The 27,602-nt window shown below is 40.0% G+C and overlaps 2 protein-coding genes across 7 annotated transcripts in view; one reads left to right on the forward strand and one right to left on the reverse strand.

The window, feature by feature from the left end:
• Positions 1-23,444, forward strand: part of dusp4 (dual specificity phosphatase 4) — a 31,179-nt gene extending 7,735 nt beyond the window's left edge. The window contains exons 2-5 of the mRNA XM_062031103.1: positions 8,597-9,289; positions 10,629-10,756; positions 16,285-16,504; positions 21,595-23,444. Of these exons, the coding sequence (XP_061887087.1) occupies positions 8,920-9,289; positions 10,629-10,756; positions 16,285-16,504; positions 21,595-21,983 (1,107 nt within the window). The 5' untranslated portion in view covers positions 8,597-8,919 and the 3' untranslated portion in view covers positions 21,984-23,444. The remainder of the gene's footprint in view (positions 1-8,596; positions 9,290-10,628; positions 10,757-16,284; positions 16,505-21,594) is intronic.
• A 2,208-nt stretch (positions 23,445-25,652) lies between these two features.
• LOC133638459 (poly [ADP-ribose] polymerase tankyrase-1) overlaps positions 25,653-27,602 on the reverse strand; it is a 312,114-nt gene continuing 310,164 nt past the window's right edge. For 4 of the 6 annotated variants that reach the window (XM_062031094.1, XM_062031090.1, XM_062031092.1 and 1 more), the window contains one exon: positions 25,654-27,445. In XM_062031094.1, the coding sequence (XP_061887078.1) occupies positions 27,359-27,445 (87 nt within the window). In that variant the 3' untranslated portion in view covers positions 25,654-27,358. Of the gene's footprint in view, positions 27,446-27,602 lie in introns of all 6 variants that reach the window. The other 2 variants (XM_062031088.1, XM_062031089.1) reach the window with 1 other exon arrangement.

Genomic DNA, 27,602 nt, shown 5'->3' on the forward strand with positions numbered 1-27,602 from the left:
AACCTAAAATGACTACTGTGTCTATTTTGGGGGGAATTTTTAATCATTTTAGGTCCAGAACTATGAATGTGTCAATGTTGTAACCATTAGAGGGGCTGTTCAATGTGTTTACAAAAGCATGCACAAGATAAATATTACAAGCAAGAATTTGCCGTACCCTTCCAAGCTGCCTTCAACAAAAGGTTTTTTTCCTAAATGTGTGGCATCGTTGCTGCTGCAGTGCTCTGACAATATAACTAGCTGAAGTAGTGCATAGCCAGGCAGAAAGGAGAAAGAGTAAAAGAGATTAACTAACACTGACGTGTGCCTATATGAAATCCCTCCCGCCCTCCTTAGCTGCCATATTGATGGATGACGGCATGCATGCGAGCAAAGGACGTGAGGGGATGAATGGATGGAGAGCAGAGGGAAGCGTGACATCAGAACAGAGTCTCCCCCTCGTCCAATCGTCCCTCATCTAGTTACCAGCTGTCTACGCCCCCTTCACCGCTCCCTTGTTGCTACGGCAGCTGCACCATCCCGCCATTGTTTGGGGTTGCTTAATGCGGCATGGTGCATTCGTGTGTGTGATAATGCTGGATTGTAATCCAGCACACGTTATCACGGCTTACTATGTCATCTCCCCGCCCGCCTCTTCCTCACCCAGTCTTTTCCATAAGCATAATCAACACATCCAGTTAATGTACTGGACAAGGTCGATCAAAATCCAATTGGGACGCACAAACAGGATTTTAGGCCTTTTATGAGCAATCATAGTGACAAACACTCGCATTTTCTCAGCGCTTTTAAAGTGACTTATGTCTTCCCTGACGTCAGCACCGCCAAGGGTCAATGCTGGAGCGCATTTCAAAGCAGCTCAGCTCAGTCACACAGCATCAGAATTGAACAGCAGCCTCCATTAGCATCATAAAAATGTTAAATCTTTCAAAAGAACACCACATTGAGCTCCAGCGAGGACATGTGAGGGTCTTACACTCAGTTTCTAACAGGCACTGCAAATTAGTTTCTACTACTCTGCTTGATAATACAAAACAATAAACAGTGGTCGTGCATTTCGGAACTCGACCAAATTATAAAATCTAAAGTATGAAAAACAAAAACTTCAGTGTTTTAGCTAGTTGTCCTGTACCACGTAAATATGTTACAAGGTATAAGTTGTGCTTCTTCTTTGGCTTTTAAGGACAACCAAAGGAAGGACAAACCTGTGACCGCAGGTCAAGGGATTTTTACGGCTCTTTACAAGTTCACAGCCCAGTTCTAGTTGTACCTAATGTCCGTTGTAATATTTCCATAGATTAGAAATATTACGTCTATGCTGATGTTAAATAGCAGACAGCATCAACAAAAATGATCTTAGATTGTGCTAAGAACATGACACCACTTCCAAGAAGGAGTCGGAATTGCTGGATTGGATGCGGGTCTGAAGCAAAGACTGGTGAGCGAGTTATTTTGAAGGAATTGTCGGACATAGAACAGAAAGAAAACTTTTGGATGTCTTGATGTTCATTCAAAAAGCTCTGTGGATTGATGGAAGAAGTTTGAAGTCCGAAGGAAAATGTTCGTCCGTGCCCCGATACTGCTTCAAATGAGGGTTGATAATGTTGTGTACAAGCTTGCCGGTTGTGTACAGAGTAATTGCGAATCAGTTAGGAGTGCACAAATGTAGCATGAAGAAGTTTGTGTATTCTTTCTTCTTTGCCATCCGCTTCTGGGTTATACCCCGCGCATTGGGACTGGCGCATATGCGACACGAAGGGTCCCCTCCAGCAGCACACACCCACTCTCAAGATCTGGTTTTTAATCGCATAATCTAGGTGTGTTAATCCGACTTTTCAAAGGCTAAACACAATTAGACTACAGTTGTACAATGATTCTTTTAGGCCAAATTATTTGAGAAATCAGACATGGTGCATGGAAACGTAGTCACTGACTGTAAATGGACTACTGTTGGTTACTGTACAACTTTATTTGGCCCCCCGGTGAGTTGTTTTGCAGCCATACAAAGATCGTATGAAAACCTTTAACCGAATCAATTTTATGCATTGCAAAAATCGACTCACTTTCTTCATTAAAATCAAGACTTTTTTTGGGGGGGGGGTTTACAGTTTTTCCGTCTCTGTTTTCTGTAACGGTTACTGTTCTTTCTAAACGTGTATGACAGATGAGAAAGTTACAAGGTTATTTAGCCTCCTTAAATTTTTTAGAAAGCTGAAAAAATCAATTGAGAGCTTCAAATGAACTGATGGCAAAGTTGAATCGACTAAAAATTGCCATTACCTTAAATCCCAGACATGATATATCTATATATCTCTGCACATGGAGGAAACCCCTATTGACCTGTATGACTTTATCATGGATGGTAATATTGTTATGTCTGGTTCAAGCTTCTGAGAAGGCTTTTATAGGGTCAAATGAGTACTTAAACAAATAACAACGAGCGAAAGTGTGTGTGTGTGTGATGTGCATGCAAACCAAGTTTTGTAAGCTTTTTCTCTCGCTCATCTGCTGCACTCTTTGGTCTGATCACCATGGAAATGAGATCAACATGCACATGCCTGAGCACGCTCACCTAGACTGGCTGATAGAAGATGCAAATTGCTTTTCCGCTTGTAGGATTACACACACAGGCACACACACACACACACACACACACAGGCAGGTGCAAACGTGCGTACACATAATGTACGTCAGCACTACCACCCTCAATACTGCACACAACCACAAGGAAATAAAGTATAGGTGAACTATAGTAGACCTAATGTCTGAATTAATATAAAAAATCATGGTAAAAAAGTTGTGTTAACTGCCTCATTTTATATTGAGTCGGAGATTTAGTGCAATCCAGCTAGTTCGGCCCTGTGGCGTTTAACCCAATACACGGCGACGCAAACTCTGGTCGTCTGTGTAAGAGACAAATGTGCTCACCACCGGACTAAAAGCCCAAGCTGGCAGCCCAACAGTCGTAACTACTCTTGATGTTGTCAGGTAGTGAGGTTTACTTACGTACACCTGGGGCAGCCACACAGTGGCCCCTGTTACGCTCACCCCCCAGCGAGTTCGGCCCTGTGGGGACGCTAACCCTGGTCTTTCGTAGGAGAGGCGAGTGTGCTGACTACTGGCTGGCCCACGTTACATTAGCGCAATTCAAACTGTTTGCTTTGGCTTCCCACAATAGACTAATTTGTCAACTTCAGAGTTAAGACATTATTTTTTTTTAAATAAATGCTTTACATTTTATAAGTATATATCAGAGAATTGTAGTGTAAACACACTTGTCACACTATTAACTACACTTGCATAATCTAATGAGCTCCAATTACTAATTATATAATAATGTCCATTGTCATTCTGAACTGTAAGCAATTTTGATTTTGATGTCTGAAGAGTTAAGTCATAATTTTTTTAAATAAATGCTTTAAATTTTATAAGTATATATCAGAGAATTGTAGTGTAAACACACTCGTCACACTATTAACTACACTTGCATAATCTAATGAGCTCCAATTACTAATTATAAAATAATGTCCATTGTCATTCTGAACTGTAAGCAATTTTGATTTTGATCTTTGTAAACATGTTCGAAATAATACTAATACTAATACTAATACTGCATGGGTGGATTGACACTACCGGAGATGTATTCATTTATTTATATATATATAAGCGGTAGAAAATGGATGGATGGATGGATGGATATATATATCCTTATATATATATATACAGTGTTGGGACTAACGCGTTACAAAGTAACGCGTTACTGTAACGCGGTTAGTTTCGGCGGTAACTAGTAATATAACGCGTTATTTTTTTATATTCAGTAACTCAGTTACCGTTACTACATGATGCGTTACTGCGTTATTTTACGTTATTATTTATGTAGTATCGGCTAGAAACAGATGCGCTGCGGTGTCTTTCTTCTAAATCTTTATATATATATATATATATATATATATATATATATATATATATGTATGTATATATATATATATATATATATATATATATATATATATATATATATATATATATATATATATATATATATACATATATATATATATATATATATATATATATATATATATATATATATATATATATATATATATATATATATATATATATATATATATATATATATATATATAAGAATAAATGTTGAACTTCCCTTTAAAAAAATCTGAAAAGGTGGTGCCAAACCAAGCGAGAGCTTTTCTTCCTGATACACACACGTGAACTGTAGAGATGTCACCGTGACACAGCTAAAAAAAAGGTTTTTCAAAAAGGGTGGGCAAGGTAACAAACTAAAGACGATGAGTTATGACTCTAACTTCAATTGCGATAAATGAGTCATAAACTTCAGAGTAGCTAAAAAATATAATATTATTACCAAGCGTAATGTACAGAAAAAGAAATGCTTTAAAATTCACTCAGTCCGAACAGGTACTTCTGTGTTTGTGAATATCAGGCACTTGCACAGATAAACATGCTTAAAGGCCTACTGAAATGAATTTTTTTTATTTAAACGGGGATAGCAGATCTATTCTATGTGTCATACTTGATCATTTCGCGATATTGCCATATTTTTGCTGAAAGGATTTCGTATAGAACAACGACGATAAAGATTGCAACTTTTGGTATCTGATAAAAAAAGGCTTGCCCCTACCGGAAGTAGCGTGACGTAGTCAGTTGAACATATAAGCAAAGTTCCCTATTGTTTACAATGATGGCCGCATGAAGTGAGAGAGATTCGGACCCAGAAAGCGACAATTTCCCCATTAATTTGAGCGAGATGAAAGATTTGTGGATGAGTAAAGTGCAAGTGAAGGACTAGTGGGGAGTTGAAGCTATTCAGATAGGGAAGATGCTGTGAGAGCCGGGGGTGACCTGATATTCAGCTGGGAATGACTACAACAGTAAATAAACACAAGACAATCACTCAGCCCAAAAGACCGTTCACCTAACCCAAGGTTCATAAAGCTTATATATTTTTAAAAAGTTACGTACGTGACGCGCACGTACGGTCAAGCTATCAAATGTTTAGCAGCCAAGGCTGCATACTCACGGTACCTGGTATTCAGCTGGGAATGACTAAAACAGTAAATAAACACAAGACATATATTTACTCTATTAGCCACAACACAACCAGGCTTATATTTAATATGCCGCAAATTAATCCTGCATAAAAACACCTGCGTGTTTGTTATGCTAGCTCCTAGCTCCTATGCTAGCTCCTAGCTCCATAGAACACGCCAATACAATTCAAACACCTGATCAACACACACAATCACTCAGCCCAAAAGACCGTTCACCTAACCCAAGGTTCATAAAGCTTATATATTTTAAAAAAGTTACGTACATACGCAAAAAAAAGTTGCGCACATACGGTCAAGCGATCAAATGTTTAGAAGCCAAAGCTGCATACTCACAGTAGCACGTCTGCGTCTTTGTCATCCAAATCAAAGTAATCCTGGTAAGAGTCTGTGTTGTCCCAGTTCTCTACAGGCGTCTGTGTATCGAAGTCAAAAGTCCTCCTGGTTAGAGTCTCTGTTATCCGAGTTCTTCCATCTTGACTGCATCTTTCGGGAATGTAAACAAAGAAGCGCCGGCTGTGTACTGTTGTTGCTGACTACGTTCGAAAAATACGTCCATTTCGCACCGACAACTTTCTTCTTTGCTTGCTCAGCTTCCTTCTCCATAATGCAATGAACATGATTGCAACAGATTCACGAACACAGATGTCCAGAATACTGTGGAATTATGAAATGAAAACAGAGCTTTTTCGTATTGGCTTCAATGTGGAAGGCATACCCGTGTTCCCCGGTCTACGTCACGCGCATACGTCATCCTCAGAGGCGTTTCGAACCGGAAGTTTAGCGGCAAATTTAAAATGTCACTTTATAAGTTAACCCGGCCGTATTGGCATGTGTTATAATGTTAAGATTTCATCATTGATATATAAACTATCAGACTGCGTGGTCGGTAGTAGTGGGTTTCAGTAGGCCTTTAAGTCCTGCCCTTTCTGCTGGAGCCATTTTTTTCCTTTGTTCATTTAAGAATGAAAAGGACTTATTAAAATCAATTCCCTGCAATATGTTTTGATATTTTACAGGGCATATATTTGAGTTCTTCTGAAAATTCCTCCCCAAATTCACCTCCTTCCACCTCCTGTAGCGCTGAGCCTTCAATGTCTCCATTGACACGCAGCATCAGGCCGCCAGGTAATAACCTTGATGTTATTTGGTGCAAAATAAACATTAACACCGCTCAAAACATTAAGACACTTCTAGTTGGACGTTTCATTTAAAAAATGGAAACACAACTCATATTTGATCATAATTTTATCCATATTTTTCGGGATGGTTGCCCTTTTTCTGGCTTGAGTACCTGTCCCCCCAAAATGTCTGTGCACGTATACCTGGTTAATGAAAATGAGGGAAAGTATATTAGTGTGTAGCACAAATCTTAAGAAACCAGTTTCTAAAATAGACACATTTTTGAGGCTGATATACAGTCGTCCCTCGCTACATTGGGGCGCAAATATTGCGGCTTCACCACAACGCAGATTTTTACATGTATTTCCATCCATGCATTTTCTACTGCTTGTCCCATTCGGGGTCGTATTTATCTATTTATTTTTTAAAGCATCTATTTCCAATTTACATCCTTAATCAAGCATTTTCAAGCATAAACATGACTAAATGAACTAAAAATATAAATATTACAGTAGTATTGGCCACTAGATGAGACCAAACCAATCAGAGTGCGCTTTTCAGTATTGATTGGCTTCGCCTCGGGGAGCATTACTATGTTGGATTAAAAGAGTGTAAAGGTGACTTAAAGTAAAGGTGCTCAAAAAATGTATTCAATTCAGTAATCGCGATTTTCATTTATTCAGATTCCAAATCATAATTTTCAAAAATCTAAGATTTTGAAATAAGTTTATTTTATTTTATTTTTTTAAGAATACATTTTTAAAAACATGTTTATGGCTCTCTATGCCTGTATATATCAGCAACCAAAATGAGGTTTTGTAACCTGTTTAATAAGTATTTTATTAAAATTACTATATATAATTACTATGTTACCAGACGTTGGGACCGGTGGGCAACTAGGACGGAGTCGGCTCTGTCATGCCAAAGTTCTTCCCTCTACAAAAACCTTCCCTCCCCCATTTACTTCCGCGGTCATGTTTCCTCTTACGTCATTGACAGCGATCGATAGCACTTCGGCTGTGACTGCCCGTCGCTGGAAGGATACTTCGTCTTTGACAGCTGCTGGAATCTGAAGAAATCGATTATTGTTTTTTTTTTGTACAGGCGCAAAACAGGACAGTGGCGTGCAGGTTAAGGACCCCCGGCAACTTTGTGATTTTATTGGACGCAGCTCCGGAAGTAAATGGGGGAGGGAAGGTTTTTGTAGAGGGAAGAAATTTGGCGTGACAGCTCTCTTGCTGGGTCGGTTCCTGTTTGTGGCCGCCCAGTGGACGGTCGTGTGGAGCATTGTGGAGGTGTTTTTATTTTGTTTTGTATTGTCTTCTGTCTATGCATGCTGCAATTGTATATGCACAATATGTAGAATTGTGTTTTTTTTTTACTTACTTTTTTGTTTTTCTTATTTATGTTTTTTCTGTATGTAGAAATATTACCGCTGAGGTAGCAATCAGTTCTGTGCTCTTTAATGTCTCTTATGTCTTTTTTGTTTTTTCCCCTTATGGTGTGTAAGTGTAAGTCTATATCAAATGATGTATTGCGATAATCAGTTTGAATCGAGAATAGTGTTGAATCGAGAATCGATTCGAATCCAATCGTCAACTAAGAATCGGATTAAATCGTGAGGAGCCAAAAGAGTGCCATCTCTATTAAAGGGTGTTATTTCATGTCTAGAAGGCTCTCGTAACGTTAAAAGGTCGTAAACAGGTTTTTTATGCTCGAGCTACGAAAATATATGTAGTATATTTACTTCGCAGAAATGAAATCATCGCAGTCATGTCCGGAACCAATTAAACCCAATTAACCAATAAATTGAAAACAATTAATTTTGGGGGGTGAAATGGTTTTCTTAAAAAAGAGGCCATCCATCCATCCTTCTTCTTCCGCTTATCCGAGGCAGTCTAAGCCGGGAAGCCCAGACTTCCCTCTCCCCAGCCACTTCGTCCAGCTCTTCCGGGGGATCCCGAGGCGTTGGGTAGACATAGTCTTCCCAACGTGTCCTGGGTCTTCCCCGTGGCCTCCTACCGGTCGGACGTGCCCTAAACACCTCCCTAGGTAGGCGTTCGGGTGGCAGCCCGAACCACCTCATCTGGCTCCTCTCGATGTGGAGGAGCAGCGGCTTTACTTTGAGCTCTTCTCGGATGGCAGAGCTTCTCACCCTATCTCTAAGGGAGAGACCCGCCACCCGGCGGAGGGAGCTCATTTCGTCCGCTTGTACCCGTGATCTTGTCCTTTCGGTCATAACCCCAAAGCTCATGACCATAGTTGAGGATGGGAACGTAGATCGATCTGTTGTGGTGAAAAAGAGGCGTTTAGGGTTTCTTTTTAATCATTCTCCATCCACGGTGCTTCCATTGATGTGCTGCGTTTTTATGAATGGACAGCAGGAGAGGAAGGACCGCGAGATTGCTCGGCCTGTGATTGGAGACGCTGAATGACGTCACCTCCGCCATGACGCCAGGCTCCTCATTCATAAAAAAAGGAAAAGAGGAGAAACAATCGTGGAGAGAAACACGGAGTGAGAGAAACGAGGAGGTCGCGGTAACAATGAGCTCCACGGGAGGCGAGATGCGCGCATAGAGCAGCGGTGCAGCAGCGTTGGGGGCGGGAGGCGGGAATCCACGCGGGATCCGCCAGCATACACAAGAGGCGTGAAGCCACAGCGAGCCTCAAGTCCGCAGAAGAAGACCGACACCAGCGACGCGCTATGGAAGATCTGTGCGAGATGGACTGCACGGTGCTCAAGCGGCTCCTGAAGGAGGACGGCGCCCGGTGCTTGGTGCTCGACTGCCGCTCATTCCTCGCCTTCAGCGCGGGACACATCCGAGGGGCCGTCAACGCCCGCTGCAACACGATCGTCCGCCGCAGGGCCAAGGGATCAGTGCTCAGCCTGGATCAGCTCCTAGCCGGCGATGATGAAGTCCGGGCCCACTTCCGCTGCGGGATGTACTCGGCCGTCGTGCTGTACGACGAGAGGACGCCGGACACGGACACGGTGAAGGAGGACAGCACGGTGAGCCTAGTGCTCCACGCGCTGTGCAGGGACTCAACCTCCACTAACATCTACTTTCTTAAAGGTGAGGAACCTTTCTACGAAATAATGCATGATTGTTGTTACACTTATTGTATACTTCTTTTAGGAGGGCTGCATATACACATAACAAAAAATGTCCTTTCTCCTAATATTTAATTAAAACATATTCATTCAGTCCTTATTTACGCAACAGCTCAGTCGTCATAGTTTTTTTTAATGTTGTTAAATTATTACACCTCTAACAATGCCATCTCTTGTTTTGATCTCATATTGATGTATCATTTTTGTATTCTATTCTATTTCACTTAATTTATGTTCAGATACCTGATCATTTTTGTAAATACTTCTGGAACTGATTAGCAAATATTTCAAAATCAGATATATGAAATGTTCAATGAAATGTAATGTTAACATATTCAATATGTATGATTTTGCCGAATGTATTAATAAAACCCATCATTTCATTTTTTGAACACAATTTAGGTAAACTAATATTCTATGGACAAGCGTTAGAAAATGGATGGAGGGATGGATAATGTACATGTTTAAAAAAACAAATTTCTGTCATATTTAACACCCCAGATGTTTAATATTGCTTGTGAAGCTACTCATTTGTATTTTTGCATACTGGGGTTTGTCTTTTTTTAAAAATATATATGATTATAATCCACGTAAACACACACTGGCATCATTCACGCACAGACAGTGGGTGAATGCCATAGCGTGAGCTGAGTGCATGAGGTAATGCCGTTGCGTTGATGCTACACAAAGCCAGAGAGACTTGCATGCAGGAAGCACTAACACACAGACACACATATGTGTCTGTGTGTGTTTCAGGTCCACGACAAACATGTAAGATCAGTCTTTGATTTATAAGCCTCCTGGCTTCCTCCCGCCTCCAAAGACATGCACCTGGGTATCCCCATTGATTGGCAACACTAAATGGTCCTTAGTGTGTAGATGTGGGTGTGAATGTTGTCTGTCTATCTGTGTTGGCCCTGCGATGAGGTGGCGACTTGTCTAGGTTGTACTTCCACCCGAATGCAACTGGGTAGGCTCCAGCACCACCGCGACCCCGAGAGGGACAAGTGGTAGAAAATGGATGGATGGCATTCTACAGTATAGTGTACTATATTTAAGACTGTGGCCTTTAAGCATGGACTTGTGTACTAAATGTGTGTGTGTGACGTTTAATGGTTAATCTGATTGATCCCTCGGGTACTGAGGTCTCTTTCGGATGTATAGAGAATTATTAAAAAGTCAGTCAGAAGTATTCAAAATATATATTTTTTTAACTATGTGTGTAGTGTGTCGACATAAATTGTGTGTTACGCTCCATGAAACCGCTTGTGTGATAACCTTGTTTAACGTCTTGTTATCAGGTGGCTATGACAAGTTTTTCGCCGAGTACCCCGAGTTTTGTTTGAAGACCAAATCCTTGCCCCCGCTCACATGCCAGTCCAGTGTGGAATCGTCGTGCTCGTCCTGCGGAACGCCGCACCACGACCAGGTAAAAGGCCCAAAACCGTTACTTTCAACCAGAAATTGCATTCCCCTGAGAGATGCTGACACTGTGGGTTAATATCATATATATAATTACTGTAGTAGATGGTGCTCGTTAGAGCCAGGATATTAATATAAGGTTTTAATTTCCTAAACAAGGTGAAAAAATATATAATATATATATATATATATATATATATATATATATATATATATATATATATATATATATATATATATATATATATATATACACTACCGTTCAAAAGTTTGGGGTCACATTGAAATGTCCTTATTTTTGAAGGAAAAGCACTGTACTTTTCAATGACGATAACTTTAAACTAGTCTTAACTTTGAAGAAATACACTCTTTACATTGCTAATGTGGTAAATGACTATTCTAGCTGCAAATGTCTGGTTTTTGGTACAATATCTACATAGGTGTATAGAGGCCCATTTCCAGAAACTATCACTCCAGTGTTCAATGTTTGCTCATTGGCTCAGAAGGCTAATTGATGATTAGAAAACCCTTGTGCAATCATGTTCACACATCTGAAAACAGTTTAGCTCGTTACAGAAGCTACAAAACTGACCTTCCTTTGAGCAGACGAGTTTCTGGAGCATCACATTTGTGGGGTCAATTAAATGCTCAAAATGGCCAGAAAAAGAGAACTTTCATCTGAAACTCGACAGTCTATTCTTGTTCTTAGAAATGAAGGCTATTCCACAAAATTGTTTGGGTGACCCCAAACTTTTGAACGGTAGTGTGTATATATATATATATATATATATATATATATATATATATATATATATATATATATATATATATATATATATATATAAAGCATATGTGTTATTAGTTATTTTTATCAAGATGTCATCTTGTTCTTGTTACATTGTGCTTTTTGCTTTATGTTTCCAATTATTTATTTTTTGTTTGTTTGTTTATTTCATTTGTACCTTGTTCCGCAGCCAGCATAAAACAGGCCACGGGCCGCACTTTGGACAACCCTGCTGTAATAGCTCTTGCAGGGTTGAGTCATGACGTGACGTCAACTCTCATCCACTTTTTAGCCAGTTAGCTTCCCTCGTTGCGCGTGAACAATAGTGTTCACGTGCAACGAGAGAAGATAACTGGCTAATTACTATTAATTAAAGGGAGAAAGCCGTGTTACTGCAGCTGGGACTAATTGATGCAATCATTTTTATTGCAAATGTTGTTCAGAAATCAGAGAATATGATATGCACGGGAAGCAGAGGAAAATAATGCTGACCAAGCCTTCAGGGTAGACTATTTGGAGGTGTACGTCATGCTACGCAAAATGATTTGCAGGGGGAGGAGATGTTTACATTGTGTCTCCTCACAGGAATTTATAATCCAGGCATAAAAAATTAAGCGATTGAGCACTAAACTAAGGCCGGCCAAATGCAACAAAATACAAACAGAGTATAAAAAATGCAACCAGGTCTTAAAAAGTGTGGGCTAACTCTTCCGCTACGACCTTGGCTGTAAACTTTTTTGATTGCAGCTCTATCTGCTGGATCTAGTTGGCCATTGCCCCACTTACCCAAATTCAAGCAGATGTGCAAAATGTATTTTTTTCCCCTTTGGCCTTGCCAACTATGGGTTAGTTTAAACTAAGTTTGTAAACTTGTATTTAAACTACCAACTGTCAACTAAATATGAGCTTTTTGTGCTTTTTGTGCTTTTAATGGGAATGAAAAAGGATATTTACGCATGTGACTAACATCTACCAAACTTGAACAAACAATCCATTTGCGTTCTTGATGCGGCAGTTGAATTGAGTTCAAACACAGCGGCAGCTGTTGGCTGTATGCCTGGCTCAAGGGCATCTCAACTGTTTGCTTTTCCACAGTCATTCCAAGTGAATGTGTCCATCCAGTCTAGGAATGTAAACCACACAGGAAAAATCTTCCGAGGTGCAGAGAAGCATCTTGTAGTTGTTGGTGTTCCGCTGAGGTGTTAGTCTTATGAAAGCACTTTGCCACTTTTTCCCTTTGCTTCCGTCACTTCCTGTGACCCCCATGGCCTTATTTTGTTTGTCTGTGCCAATTTCATGCAACCCTCCAAGTCACATGCAACGCTGCTTCATTTCCCCTGGAACACAAGCGGAACTCGTCGAGACAATCGGGCCTCTGTGCATTTTTGAAAAAAAGAGATAGTCATCATGGCCACGCTGTCAGGTGCACTTCTACACTTCCTGTGGCGGCGTGCAAACCGTGGACTAGATGAGAGAGTTTACCCCCCCACCTCCTCCTCCTCCTCACATTACATCTCTTAGCGGTATTGATCACTTCCTGCCTCTGTCGGGGCGAGGTCGTCAGCAGTGACAAAAACGGACACAGCCCTCGTCAATAGAAACCACTGATCCAACAAACAGGAAACAAACTCTTCCGCTACGACCGAGAGTGGCTTTTAAACTGTAGGATTGTATTTTTGTAGATGTGACTTACAAAATTTCCTTGCTTATTGCAGCGAATTTCTCAATTCAAATGTTTTTGTAGTCAAAAATGTGTAAGAAATTATGACTATTTTATTATACAGTGGTACCTTGAAAAACAGCGTCGCCCAATAAAAATAATTGAAATCAATTTATTGGTGTTTGGCCCTTGCGAAATTTTAACACGTAACATACTTTTTTAAAATAAAAACACAACTTTAAGATAAGAAATATTCTATACAATATTACAATATAATTTGTTCAAAAAGGTTAATTATGTCTTATTCCTATACTTTTCAAATGTTCTTGTAATCAGACAATATGTTCGGTAAATTAGATGGAATTTTTACCTAATTGTAAAGTTGGAATTTTTTACTAATTGTAAAAATTCCATCTTAATATACCGAACATAATGTCTGATTACACGAAAATTTGAAAAGTATTACAATAGAATATTACTACGAACTACAGTAGTTTTATGAAGTAATGTGATAATAATGTTTAGAATGATTAAAAGGGGCGGTATAGCTCGGTTGGTAGAGTGGCCGTGCCAGTAACTTGAGGGTTCCAGGTTCGATCCCCGCTTCTGCCAACCTAGTCACTGCCGTTGTGTCCTTGGGTAAGACACTTTACCCACCTGCTCCCAGTGCCACCCACACTGGTTTAAATGTAACTTAAACCATGTAAAGCGCTTTGAGTCACTAGAGAAAAGCGCTATATAAATATAATTCACTTCACTTCAATTGGAGAGTGGCTAATTATGGTATTTCCTTCCAGCTGCTTAGCTGTCAAACACACCATCAGCAGCCTCTCCATATGTTCATGGATAACAGTCTGCTGTTGAGATATTTTTTTAACGTTCTTGGCTGGCGTTATCGACTCATTCTGCTCCAACTGTTTCACCTCGAGCATGATTTTGGTTATTTTTTTATTTAATTCAATGAATATCATCCATTTCTTCTCAGCACTGTCCTTCTCCCAATGATTGGGAAAAAAAAGTTGTGTTGATCCCTGGCTGATCTCTGTCTGATCTTTGGCTGTACTCGCTAGCGCTATAATTCTAGCGAGTAAGAAGAGATGTTTTACATTTGCTACGCCACCTAGCGGATGCAAAAAAGCAAAACAATTAGCTGAAAGATAGCTTGTATCGTAAGGTATTTGTTTTTTTATACAGTAATTATATTTGACCATTTTGGACTGATTAAAGTCACATTGTTCTGCTACTTGTGATTTTTGATTACTTTTATCATTGACACTTTAAAAAAAATATTTTGGGATGAATTTAACCCCTACATAAAGTATAGATATGGTGCAGAGTAAAATAATCAAATATTGTCTTTTAAAGAAAGCTTGTTGTAGTTACTGCAGTACAATATTGTATTGCAATCAGCTAAGTATAGTCCCTAATACGGCTGCCCGATATATCGAATATACTCGATATATCGCGGGTTTGTCTCTGTGCGATATAGAAAATGACTATATCGTGATATTCAAGTGTACGTTCTCACGCAGTTGCTTTTAGCTGCGGGCATTACACTACAGGCGTTCCTCACTCTTTCTTGTCTCTCCTTCTCACAGAGACATAAAACAAGCGCACCTTCTTACATACGTCACATACTGTCGCACGTCCAACGTCATTGCGCCCTCGCCGAGCAGACAGATAGCGGCATGGGTAACGTTAGCTGTGATGCCAGGAGCGGTGCGAGTGGTAATACGAGAGAAAGAAGGTGCGAATCTGGTAACAAATGAAGGAAGAATTAATTCCCAAGAAAAACAGCCCGGCGTCATTGTCTGGCGGTGGTTCGGCTTCACGCAGGAAGATGTTGAAAAAACAACAGTAATATGTCAAGTATGCGGCAAAAGCGTTGCTACAAAAAGTAACATTACTGCTAATTTGTAGCATCATTTGAAAAGTCACCCGCTAGAGAATGAAGAGTGCTTGAAACTCCACATGTCAACATCTCCGGCCGGTGCCACACCAACAAAATGCCCAAGCAACCATTTCCAGATCAACACCGTATGAAAAAAATAGTCAAAAACAGAAGGAGATAACGTCCGCAGAAACCTACTACATAGCGAAGGACATACACTATTTGATTTCCTATTATGCAGCTCATTTTTATTTGACAGTTATTGAAATATCTTGTGTGACATCATGCACAAAAGTGCACTTTATCTGTTTTAAACTATTGTAGTGGCGTTCTGTACAAAAAGTGCACTTTAATTTAGTGTAGTTTTGATCAGTCATCTTAGTGACATCATGCACAAAAGTGCACTAATAGCTTGTTTTAAAATGTCTCTGACAATCTTGCGCTTTCTGTTATGAAATTACATGAATGTTTGTGCCACTGCTTAATAACTGTTTAATAAATACAGTTTTAATCAATTGACTTAGTTGTGATTTCCCTCTCTGCATGAAAGTTTAAAATTAGCATATATTAATGCAGTATGAACAAGAATGTTTTAATATAGACACATATAATCATCATACTGCTGAGATTATATGCATCAAGTGTTCATTCAAGGCTAAGGCAAAATATTGAGATATATATCATGTATCGTGACATGGCCTAAAAATATTGAGATATTAATAAAAGGCCATATTGCCCAGCCCTAGTCCCTAATTAAACTTTTTTAACAAGCAGAGTCATTTGTTTACTGCTTTTAACATAACAGACATAGTCCTTATGAGCGGAACCGACTAGGTCCATCCGTATAATTAAGACGTTTTCTGCAAAGGCAGCATTGAAAACATGCTGACATATTTCCACTATGCGTGACCATCCATCTCATGTACCCGGTGACCTTTACTTTAGTTGCACAGCTGCCAACACTAACCTGATTAGACAAATATTTAAGTGGACTCACTGCTGTGCTCGAGTCATCCGCACAAATACACACACAGGTCTTTGTTTGTAGCACGGAGGCTGTTTTTCCTGTGTTTGCTAGTGATTCTTCTAAAAGTGATAGTTTAGACCCCCAGGGGGAGCCCTGGAGCAATCCTTCCTCTTGAGTTTTTTTATGGAAAAAATTATATTAGAAAAAAAGACTCACAATTCTATTTTGTCCAGGGCGGACCTGTTGAGATCCTCCCATTCCTCTACCTGGGCAGTGCCCTTCACGCCTCCAAAAAGGAAGTCCTGGATGCCATCGGAATCTCGGCGCTGCTCAATGTGTCGTCCGACTGTCCCAACCACTTCGAGAATGCGTACCAGTACAAATGTATTCCTGTGGAAGACAACCACAAAGAAGACATCAGCTGCTGGTTTCTGGAGGCCATCGAGTTCATCGGTAAGTAAGACTGTGTGTTTGTTGTGTATATTTTTGCCGCCATTTTTAGGTCCGAGATTTGTTGTTGCGTAGGGCTGGGCCGATACTGCGATATCAATATATGTCGCGATATCAATGTAAAATGCGTTCGATAAAATAACATTTAGAATGCCATCCATCCATCCATTTTCTACCGCTTATTCCCTTCGGTTTCGCGGGGGGCACTGGAGCCTATCTTAGCTACAATCGGGCGGAAGGCGGGGTACACCCTGGACAAGTGTGATGCGATGGCATTAGAATGCATTTTAAAAAAAATCATTGTGACTATGGTGAGCAGTATTAAAGAAAATAACACATTGGTATTTCCTCCTCTTCCACCAAAGTCACAGCTACAATAAAAAACATGTTCCCCGAGATCAAACTCCCACTCTCCCAATCCCCCCCGGCATCGCACCGCACCACTCTTTAAGAAGCACTGGTGTAATCTCATTTAACCTCACTTTGCGAAGTGTAGCGTAGTGATGGATATTTTAACACATTGTGCAAGATATCTTTAAAATGGAGTCTCAGAAACAGTAGGAAAGAGTGCACTTTCATTTGGGGGCCATACTTGCCAACCCTCCCGTTTTTAGCGGGAGAATCCCGATATTCAGCGCCTCTCCCGACAACCTCCCGACAGAGATTTTCTCCCGACAAACTCCCGGTATTCAGCCGGAGCTGGAGGCCACGCCCCCCCAAAAAAAAGTCTGCCGCAGCTGCGATTGGACCTGACCAGCCTCAGGGTACAAGTACTGGAGTACCAATTGCTTGCCAGGGAAGATCTTCCCCAGGAAGCAAGGATTGACCGGTTTTGGGCCATGCTAGGGAGAGATGGAAGATTCCACACTCTCGTGCATTTGATGAAAGCACTTTTGTGCGTGCCACACAGCAATGCATCATCAGAGAGGGTGTTCAGCATGGTTAGAAAAATAGTGACAGAGAATAGAAAGAGGATGGACAATTCAACCCTTAACAAAGCATTGTACTTTCAAGTACAACAATGAGATGAGTGTTGTGTGTGTGTGTATATGTGTAAATAAATGAACACTAAAATTCAAGTATTTCTTTTATTTATATAATAAAATCAATATATATATATATATATATATATATATATATATATATATATATATATATATATATATATATATATATATATATATATGTAACGGTGTAGAAACAGACGTTCATTATGCTTGATTAAATTATGAATGAAGTGTTGCAACAGCGCCTGTTGCTGGCGAGAAGTGGTATGTACTTTACCTGCGGGAAGTGCTCAGAACTGTGACGCCTTCCAATTGATAATCCCGTGACCCAAGTGGACTCACAGTCTCACAATTTGCACTGTTTTGCAGGACACTGTAATAAAAGAAATTCATAATCCACCTGGTGCCAGTGATATGTTGAAGCGACAGCAGTGTGGAGCTGCATTATGCCACATACAGTTTTGGACCGTCACATATATATATATATATATATATATATATATATATATATATATATATATATATATATATATATATATATATATATATATATATATATATATATATATATATATATATATATATATATATATATATATCTATATATATATATATATATATATATATATATATATATATATATATATAGATATATATATAGATATATATATATATATATATATATATATATATATATATATATATAGCTAGAATTCACTGAAAGTCAAGTATTTATATATATATATATATATATATATATATATATATATATATATATATATATATATATATATATATATATATATATATATATATATATATATGAAATACTTGAGTTGGTGAATTCTAGCTGTAAATATACTCTCCTCTTAACCACGCCCCTAACCACGCCCCCCCCCCTCCCGATATTGGAGGTCTCAAGGTTGGCAAGTATGTTTGGGGGCGAGACATGGGATACATGTGGCACAAGAAATCAGAAAGTAGCTCCTTTGTCCCATAACTGTTACACAAAATGTAACAAAATTAAATACCAAACAAAGCAGGGCAGCATTAGCAGGCCCCCCCATAGATTGCCAAAATACCAGTGGCGATGGGGGCGTGGTTAGGGGCATGGTCACCTTGATGTCATCGTATAATTTGCATAATTTGCTATGATGATATGATTTTCTTTAAAAAGGATCAAAAATGTATACGTACATTAAAAAAAAATCGGTGTTATTATTAACAGATACATTTTTTTTGCCATATTTGTATTATTGCTGCTTATTGTACAATGTGCTTTATTGACAATTTTTCCAGTGTCTCAAGACTTATAGTGACTTTTTCTTTATTGAAAACGATGAGCAACAAATCTAGAATATTTTTCTTGTGTTATAATAGAATGTAATCGTGTTTAGCGACTATTTCTGTCCCTCGAAAGAGGCGAGCTGCAGCAAGCATGACGCCACACTTGATTGGCGCTGCTGCTCCAGCTGGACTTTCGCCCCTCTCCTCTTTAATATTTGCACATTTTGTAAAACTGAACTGGCTAAAAAGTAAACAAAAACAGAATGCTGCTCCACAGTAAAGACTTACTGTGGAGCAAAGACGGCGTCCACAATGTACATCCGAACATGGCATGACAATCAACAATGTCCCCACAAAGAAGGATAAAAACAACTGAAATATTCTTGATTGCTAAAACAAAGTAGATGCGGGAAATATCGCTCAAAGGAAGACATGAAACTGCTACAGGAAAATACCAAAAAAAGAGAAAAAGCCACCAAAGTAGGAGCGCAAGACAAGAACTAAAACACTACATACAGGAAAACAGCAAAAAACTCAATATAAGTCACGGTGTGATGTGACAGGTGGTGACAGTAGACCTACTTTGAGACAAGAGCTATATTGATGCATGGTTGGTTATGGTTTAAAGTCATATCCAACAATTGCGACAACGACATTTTACTGTCAACTAAGCTTTGTTTTTTAAGGATTTCTGCTGGTGGTGTGCCTCTGGATTTTTTCAATGCAAAAAATGTGCCTTGGCTCAAAAAAAGTTGAAAAACACTGCCACAGCATATACATTGTTGTGTATATGAGCTTTGCATAAGTATGACATGAGGCTTTGCAGTTTGTGTTGTGTGTGTGTGTGTGTGTGTGCGTGTGTGTGTGTGTGTGTCATAGTTAGCTGTTGTGGGAGCAGATAGTGTGACTCATCCACTGTTACCGGGTGCAAAGATAGCTAGAATCAGAATCCCAATCTGTCATAGGATTCAATTGAAACATGCCAGGAAGATGCATTTACATGCAATTCATTAGCATGGAAGAGCAAATGAAGCCAGCTCACCATTCAATTTGGGGATTTTCATATCATGCAGGCAGCGTATGAAATGTGAGCGGCCAGCCAGCGATGCCAACGGATGCTTTCAGGGGAGATGGAGTTTTCTGTAAACACTTTTAATCAGAGTATTATCTAAATGGGCGTATTGGCTGTAACCAAGTACGGGGGACGTGTAAACACAGGGGGAAAGACATAAATGGCAAAAACCAGGAAGTGTGCAAGAGGCAGCCAGATGATTCAAATATCTACAGAAAAGTGTTTGTGTGTGTGTGTGTGTGTGTGTGTGTGTGTGTGTGTGTGTGTGTGTGTGTGTGTGTGTGTGTGTGTGTGTGTGTGTGTGTGTGTGTGTGTGTGTGTGTGTGTGTGTGTGTGTGTGTGTGTGTGTGTGTGTGTGTGTGTTAATAGTGATTTACCAGCTTGGCTGCTACAAACACACAATCTTTTGTCTACCAAGTGTCCATGTGTTACAGTCTTTGTCCCTCCGTGGAAAATACTGCTGAACAGGAAACTAACAGATGCTAAGCTACCCAGATAGCCAATAAACATTGAAAGCATGTTAAATCAACACTGAATTATCAATGTCAGATCACTGAATCAATCTGATTTCAATGTTAAATGTTTTGGTTTGTATCCGCTAATGTAAACTTTGAAACATAATTGACATGCCAACACAACTATACATCAATTATATTTCAATAAGAAATAGCTCATGCCATCTATGTAACATTTCATTAAAATCCTGTGTCATCTTCAGTCAGGGTTAGTGCTGGGTAAAATAATTGATGTTATTGATTATGAATCAATACAATCAATCCCCTTGGTTGTGTTGCGTGTGATGCTTCGGCAGCAGCTATGCTAACATTAGCTAGTAACAACAAGCCGTCCGAACAAACTGAACAAAAGACAGTGGGGGATTTACCAGGATAATATTCGACATCACCCGCTTCTCTGGGGTCATGGAGTATTATCTGTATATCATGAAGATATATAGTTTTAGAAGCCATCGCAAGACGGACGCCCGCACTCGCCTCCCAGCATGTCTTGCGGCACTTGCTTTTCGACATCTTCATGTGAAACCATTACCCGATAATTCGTACATTAGATCGCTTCATAGTTTGTAGTGTGAAAAATGTATATTAAATGACAAAATACAAAAATATGGCGTTATTTTGTGGAAAAATTGTACTCAATGCGCAATTACTTATGCATGTCTCGCCAGAACAGCGACGTAGTTACGTTATGATCATGCAACGTAAACCTCTGATTGAAACGCTCATTATTATAATTGATTGTGTTTGTTACTGAGAGTCTAATAAAAAGAAAGGACGTCACTTTTGTTTACATTTGCATCTACCTGCACGCCGTCGTCAAATGCGCCAGAAAAATGAAGCGCAAACTTCCGGCCTTGCAGCGCAGTCAGACATCCTGTCTGACTGCGCTAACAAAATAAGAGTCGCAGATTTATTGTTTTCAGCAGGTAATACCTGGCTTTTGAGCTCTCCCTGAATTAACTGAATGTAAATTAGTCTGTGAAGGTTATCCTGACATTTATGTTATTGTTATTGTTATTTGAATGTTTTTGTTATTAGAATGTTCATTTACAACAACAACTCTGGGGCCTAAAAAAAAATTATTGCATATTTGCTGTTTTTTATGTATTTATTTGATGTCTTCTTATTTTTGTTTTGGCGCTTCTTTGTCCTCCATGTTGTGACATCCATGTATAAAGCACTATCTGACCTTTGACCTGTCTCTGTGCTCAGACTCGGTGCGTGACTCCAGCGGCAGGGTTCTGGTCCACTGCCAGGCGGGCATCTCTCGCTCAGCCACCATCTGCCTGGCCTACCTGATGAAGAGGAAGCGCGTGCGTCTAGATGAAGCCTTCGAGTTTGTGCGTCGGCGCCGCAGCATCATCTCGCCCAACTTCAGCTTCATGGGCCAGCTGCTACAGTTTGAGTCGCAGCTGCTGGCCACCTCGTGCGCCGCGGAGGCCGCCGCTACAGCCAGCCCTTTGCTGGGACCCAAGTCATCCGCGGGCACCGCTTCGGCGACGCCGACGCCCACCTCGCCGTTTATCTTCAACTTCCCGGTGTCGGTGGTGAACACCGCCTACCTGCACCACAACCCCATCACCACGTCACCCGGCTGCTGATAGCCGAGCACAGACGCTCTATGTACTTCCAGGGCTGAGGGGTCAAAGGTCACGACCTAAACCCTTACAAAACAGCTCCTCCTTCCAGTGACTGACCAAAAATAGACTTTAAAGGAGTTTGTGTGTGTGTGTGTGTGTGTGTGCGTGTGTGTACGTGCTGGACTTTAGGCAACACGACACACTCATGACTAACAAGTGAATAAGCTCAGTATGAAGACAGGCTCTGTTGCCATGGAGACCACCGGTCTTGAAGGAGAGGAGATGGAAGGAAGCAGGAATTTTAAGCACTCGCTCCTTCCTCCTTTGGCGCTCCTCCTGCTGCCACACAAAGGAGACGGATGGTGTGTGTGTGTGTGTGTTATGGTGGGGGAGGAGGGCATATAAAGCAGGGGCCTCCTCAGTGACAGGTGCTCTGCTGCCTGGAGTTTCCTGTCTGTCCTCTTCCGCTCTCTCTCTGTCTCTCTCTCTCACACGCACATAAACACAAACAGACCTTCCTCTCATCTCCTTTAATGTTCCTCCTCTTCATCTCATCCCTGCTTCTCATCTCCACGGCCTCCTCCTCCTCTCAGATCTTCATCTCCCTCTCTCCCCTGACCAGGCAGCACAAATCAAAGGAGGTGGAGAAAAGGAAAGCCAGTCTTTCTTTGATGGCCATCTCATGCATTTATTTCACCCTTTATTCTGCTTCATCACTCGCATATTTGAATACAACAATCAACATGCAGAGTAAATATATATTTTACCATTTAGGAATTACAGCAGATTATCTCTCCCTTTTCCTTGGACCATTGACATGTGTGCAAATCATCAACATAAGAGGAAAAAAAACCCCACTAAAAATAGCATTCTGGACAAACTAAGCGTGTTGCTTTTTTAAAACATTACTAAATGCATACATGCAACTGCTCGCTTGATGTCTTTTTTTCCCCCCCTTGAATGCATTCCTATTATTTTTCTATAAGAAAGGTCTGTCATGCACACACACGCGCACACGCACACACGACTCCCTGCAATACTGAACTTCTAACCCTTTGAAGAAGCCAACACCAGAAGTGTAGTCTCTTTAAACTGAGCTCTTCTTTATCCCTTCACTTTTACAAAGGGTTGCAAAAAGTGTTCCTGTTTTCCACTTTGAAGTGATGCAATACTGTATTTTTCATTTGCGATGGGTTTTCTTCATGCGGACAAAGACTTTTTGTGTGTGAAATATGGAAGAGCGAGATCCAATCAGAAGACAAAAAACTAAACTGCAATACTTTGTGCGTCTCCTCTATCTTCAGTCCGTCCGCTCAATGCTGTTTAAACATCACGGCAATATCGAACCTTCACTTGGACAAGTGTGTATACGTTCATACAAAAATAACTTTCTGTCAATTTTAATTGTGTTGAATGAATGACATGTATGCGTTTATTTATTACGGAACAACCACTGTTGAATAAATCTTGTTCTTAATTAAACTGTGTTCTCATTTGTCACAATAATAAAATTACATGTCATTAATAATAGCAGTACATTCATTGAAAGCATATATTTCAGTGAATAATTTATTTTAAAATATACAATTAGTATTATGTAAAATACTTTATATTACAATACTATTGGAAAAGTAAAACTTACAATTTTGATCAGGATATTTAAAGGAACATTAATAGAAAAACTTCCATAAGTTAGTTGGTCAAATTTAAAGGCCTACTGAAAGCCACTACTACCGACCACGCAGTCTGATAGTTTATATATCAATGATGAAATCTTAACATTGCAACACATGCCAATACGGGTTAACTTATAAAGTGACATTTTAAAATTCCCGGGAAATACCCGGCTGAAACATCGCGGTATGATGACGTATGCGCGTGACGAAGTCCGAGTAACGGAAGTTATGGTACCCCGTAGAATCCTATACAAAAAGCTCTGTTTTCATTTCATAATTCCACAGTATTCTGGACATCTTTTGCAATTTTTTTAATGAACAATGAAGGCTGCAAAGAAGACAGTTGTAGGTGGGATCAGTGTATTAGCAGCGGACTACAGCAACACAACCAGGAGGACTTTGTTGGAGCGCTAGCTGCGCTAGCCGCGCTAGCCGCCGACTTCACCTTGACTTCCTACGTCTCCGGGCCGCCAAACGCATCGGGTGAAGTCCTTCTGCCGATCGCTGGAACGCAGGTGAGCACGGGTGTTGATGAGCAAATGAGGGCTGGCTGGCGTAGGTGGAGAGCTAATGTTTTTAGCATAGCTCTGTGCAGTCCGGTTGCTAAGTTAGCTTCAATGGCGTCCTTAGCACAGCATTGTTAACCTTCGCCAGCCTGGAAAGCATTAACCGTGTATTTACATGTCCACGGTTTAATAGTATTGTTGATTTTCTATCTATACTTCCAGTCAGGGGTTTATTTCTTTTGTTTCTATATGCAGTTAAAGCAAGATGCTATCACGTTAGCTCGTAGCTAAAGCATTTCGCCGATGTAAAAGGCACTGAATGTCCATTTCGCGTCCTCGTCTCTCATTTTTAAGAGGATATAGTATCCGAGGTGGTTTAAAATACAAATCTGTGATCTACAATAGAAAAAGGAGAGTGTGGAATCCAATGAGCCAGCTTGTACCTAAGTTACGGTCAGAGCGAAAAAAGATACGTCCATCGCTGCCTCTCAAGTCATTCACTGTAACGTTCCTCATCTACGAATCTTTCATCCTCGCTCAAATTAATGGGGTAATCATCACTTTCTCGGTCCGAATCTCTCTCGCTCCATTGTAAACAATGGGGAATTGTGAGGAATCCTAGCTCCTGTGACGTCACGCTACTTCCGGTACAGGCAAGGCTTTTTTTATCAGCGAGCAAAAGTTGCGAACTTTATCGTCGATTTTCTCTACTAAATCTTTTCAGCAAAAATATGGCAATATCGCGAAATGATCAAGTATGACACATAGAATGGATCTGCTATTCCCGTTTAAATAAATAAAAATCATTTCAGTAGGCCTTTAACAGCGGAAAATGAAAAAATAAATGTTGATTATGGATTGTATTTACAACATAGGTTTTATTTCGCCAAAACTAACTAACGATAAATAACGTTTTTTTGATTTTAATGGCAGGTTTTTCTCAGACTTTCTGGTAGCGCGTGTGAATTGAAATTTAGATTTACAGCGTCGCTTTGTGGACACAAATGGTGAATTGTTGCGATATAGCTTGTTTTCAATGCGATATTCTGATGTCATCATAATATTAACACGAATGCATTAGTACCAAGTCCTAACTTAAGCTATTCATTCATTTCCAAATGTATGTATTTTTGTATAATAGTATATGTTAACATTTGGTCCTAAACGACAGTAACAATACAACTCGTAATAATAAACTCTCAACGAAGAATGCAGAGTACATTCCACCTACAAGTAATGAGCGCCCTCCAGTGTAATCCTTAGAAATTACACGGTGAATATTTACAATTGTTTAACAAATGGATGGATGCCATGGTATACATATTCGACTAGTGAGTGCCCTTCAGTGGAATCCCTGGAAACGACACGCAGAAGTGGAACCACTCATGTGGCAAAAGTGATTTTATGTTCCTTTCCTCTGCAATATGTAGTAAATAAAAGACAACAGCAGTATACATTTTTAAAAATGTGTGTGATAAAGATAAAGACACCAGATACAATTTAGTTATTTTTATTTTTTCGATTTGGAACTTACACATGTTGAGTCACGGCGCTCTCTGGTGGCTGTTCTGGGAATTACAGCGCCGACAAGACAACTTCGTTACATTGACTTATAACACAAAACAAACTAAAGAGGTTGGGTGGAGTTTTTTAAAATTTATATTCATACTCACAAGAATGTATGTATTCAGTAGTGAAGTACAACCAGTTGTACAACAGAAAAGTGGTCATTTTAATGGGACCCTTGCTAGGAAGCAATTAGCTAACAATTAGTGTTAACACTAATTGTTATTTACAACAAGTAGGCTGACTGGCATCTCCAGACAGCCATATCAAACATAACGTATCAAAAAACCTACAATATTTAAAAAAGTGTTCACCAGGACAAATGAAGAGTTACTTATTGAAAGTGAGTGTTAGAAACTATCCGGTATATGAAGGAAAACACAAAGATGCTTCTTACATTGTACCGAGTCACAAATATCACATTTGAAATGCAAAAGCTGAATACAACTGTGTAAACGTTATATCAATGTGAAACATTGGACCGTTTTTTACTTGTGTAAACTTTCCATAATGTTGTATTTTTTAATTTAAATTTTGTATGCTGACTGATTGGGAAAAAATGACTCATATAAGTCACTTGGCGGCCATTTTGATTTAGTGGAAGAAATCAATTCTGTTTAAAAATACACAATACACAGTATGTAAACCTTAGGCACATTTTTTGTCAACCAGTTTACTTTCAGCTGCCTATTTTGTATGGATCCAGGACTAACAAGGACTCAGTGTTTATTCTTTTGGACAATATTTGAATCAGCTGCGTTATCGAGCAGGTGGTACAATGCTAGCCAGCCGTTGAGTGTTTATCGGCATCTTTCAGAATAAAGAATAAAGCATTGAGGTGGCGACTTGTCCAGGGTGTACCCCGCCTTCCACCCGATTGTAGCTGATATAGGCTCCAGCGCCCCCCGCGACCCCGAAGGGAATAAGCGGTAGAAAATGGATGGATGGATGGATGGATTAAGAATATTATAAATAAATCTTATCTTCATTCTTCTAAGTGCAATCCAACACGATGTAGTTTGAGGTTTGGTGAATGTTAAAAAAGACACTTTTTTTTCCTTGGTGGCAATGCACGCTTTGTCTGCTGTCAAGACTCGGCTGCGCCCCTAGGGGGCGTTCAGTGCACGAAACTAAGAGGAAATGGGCTAAGGAAGAAGTTTAATGTAAACAAGGACATGTGGTTCCAAGTGGGGAACAATCAGATACAATAAATGTGATGTAACAACATTTCAGACCCCAAGTGGACATGTTATGCTCTCTCTTGATGCTGCAGCACCTCTTTTGAGGGTAAACCTCCAAATCTCTTTTTTCTTCAGGTATGGTCGTATGTCAGTGGCAATGCACTGTGGTCCTAGTGTTTATTGTTAGCCTGCTGTCTCTTCTGGTCTTCACTTTGCCAACTTGGTGAAGACACGTAACAAAATGCACAGCAACTCTTTGCTTAGTAACAAGTGTCGGTTCAGACTGAGCACTTTGAGACATCCGCTCCTCTTCTCATCTCGTCTGCTTGTTCGAGCCACCGTGACCTCTTCCGCCTTTTAAGGTCACACTTACTCTGGGCTCTGAGGTGTCCAAAAAACCCATCCTTATGAGAACCGCTCGTGTCTACGGTGGTCTTTCACCTACCGATCCAGCTTTGAAGAGCGTATTAGGACTTCTGCTCGGCGGTGGTGGTGGGCGTAGCCAAAGTCTCTGGTTTAACAATCTGGTATGTGATCAAGTATTCTGGGTAAGCCTGTCAAAATAATCAACAACAAACATGCTCAGTTTTGACTGAAACCATTACGACAACTAGGGATAGGTACCTTTCACATTTCAATCAATATGGTACCAATTCCTGGTACCTGGGAATCGGTAATGGTACTTATTTTTGATACTTTGGTGTGAGTGTG

Source organism: Entelurus aequoreus, linkage group LG21, assembly GCF_033978785.1.
Source record: "Entelurus aequoreus isolate RoL-2023_Sb linkage group LG21, RoL_Eaeq_v1.1, whole genome shotgun sequence".
In the NCBI taxonomy this organism is placed as follows: Eukaryota; Metazoa; Chordata; class Actinopteri; order Syngnathiformes; family Syngnathidae; genus Entelurus; species Entelurus aequoreus.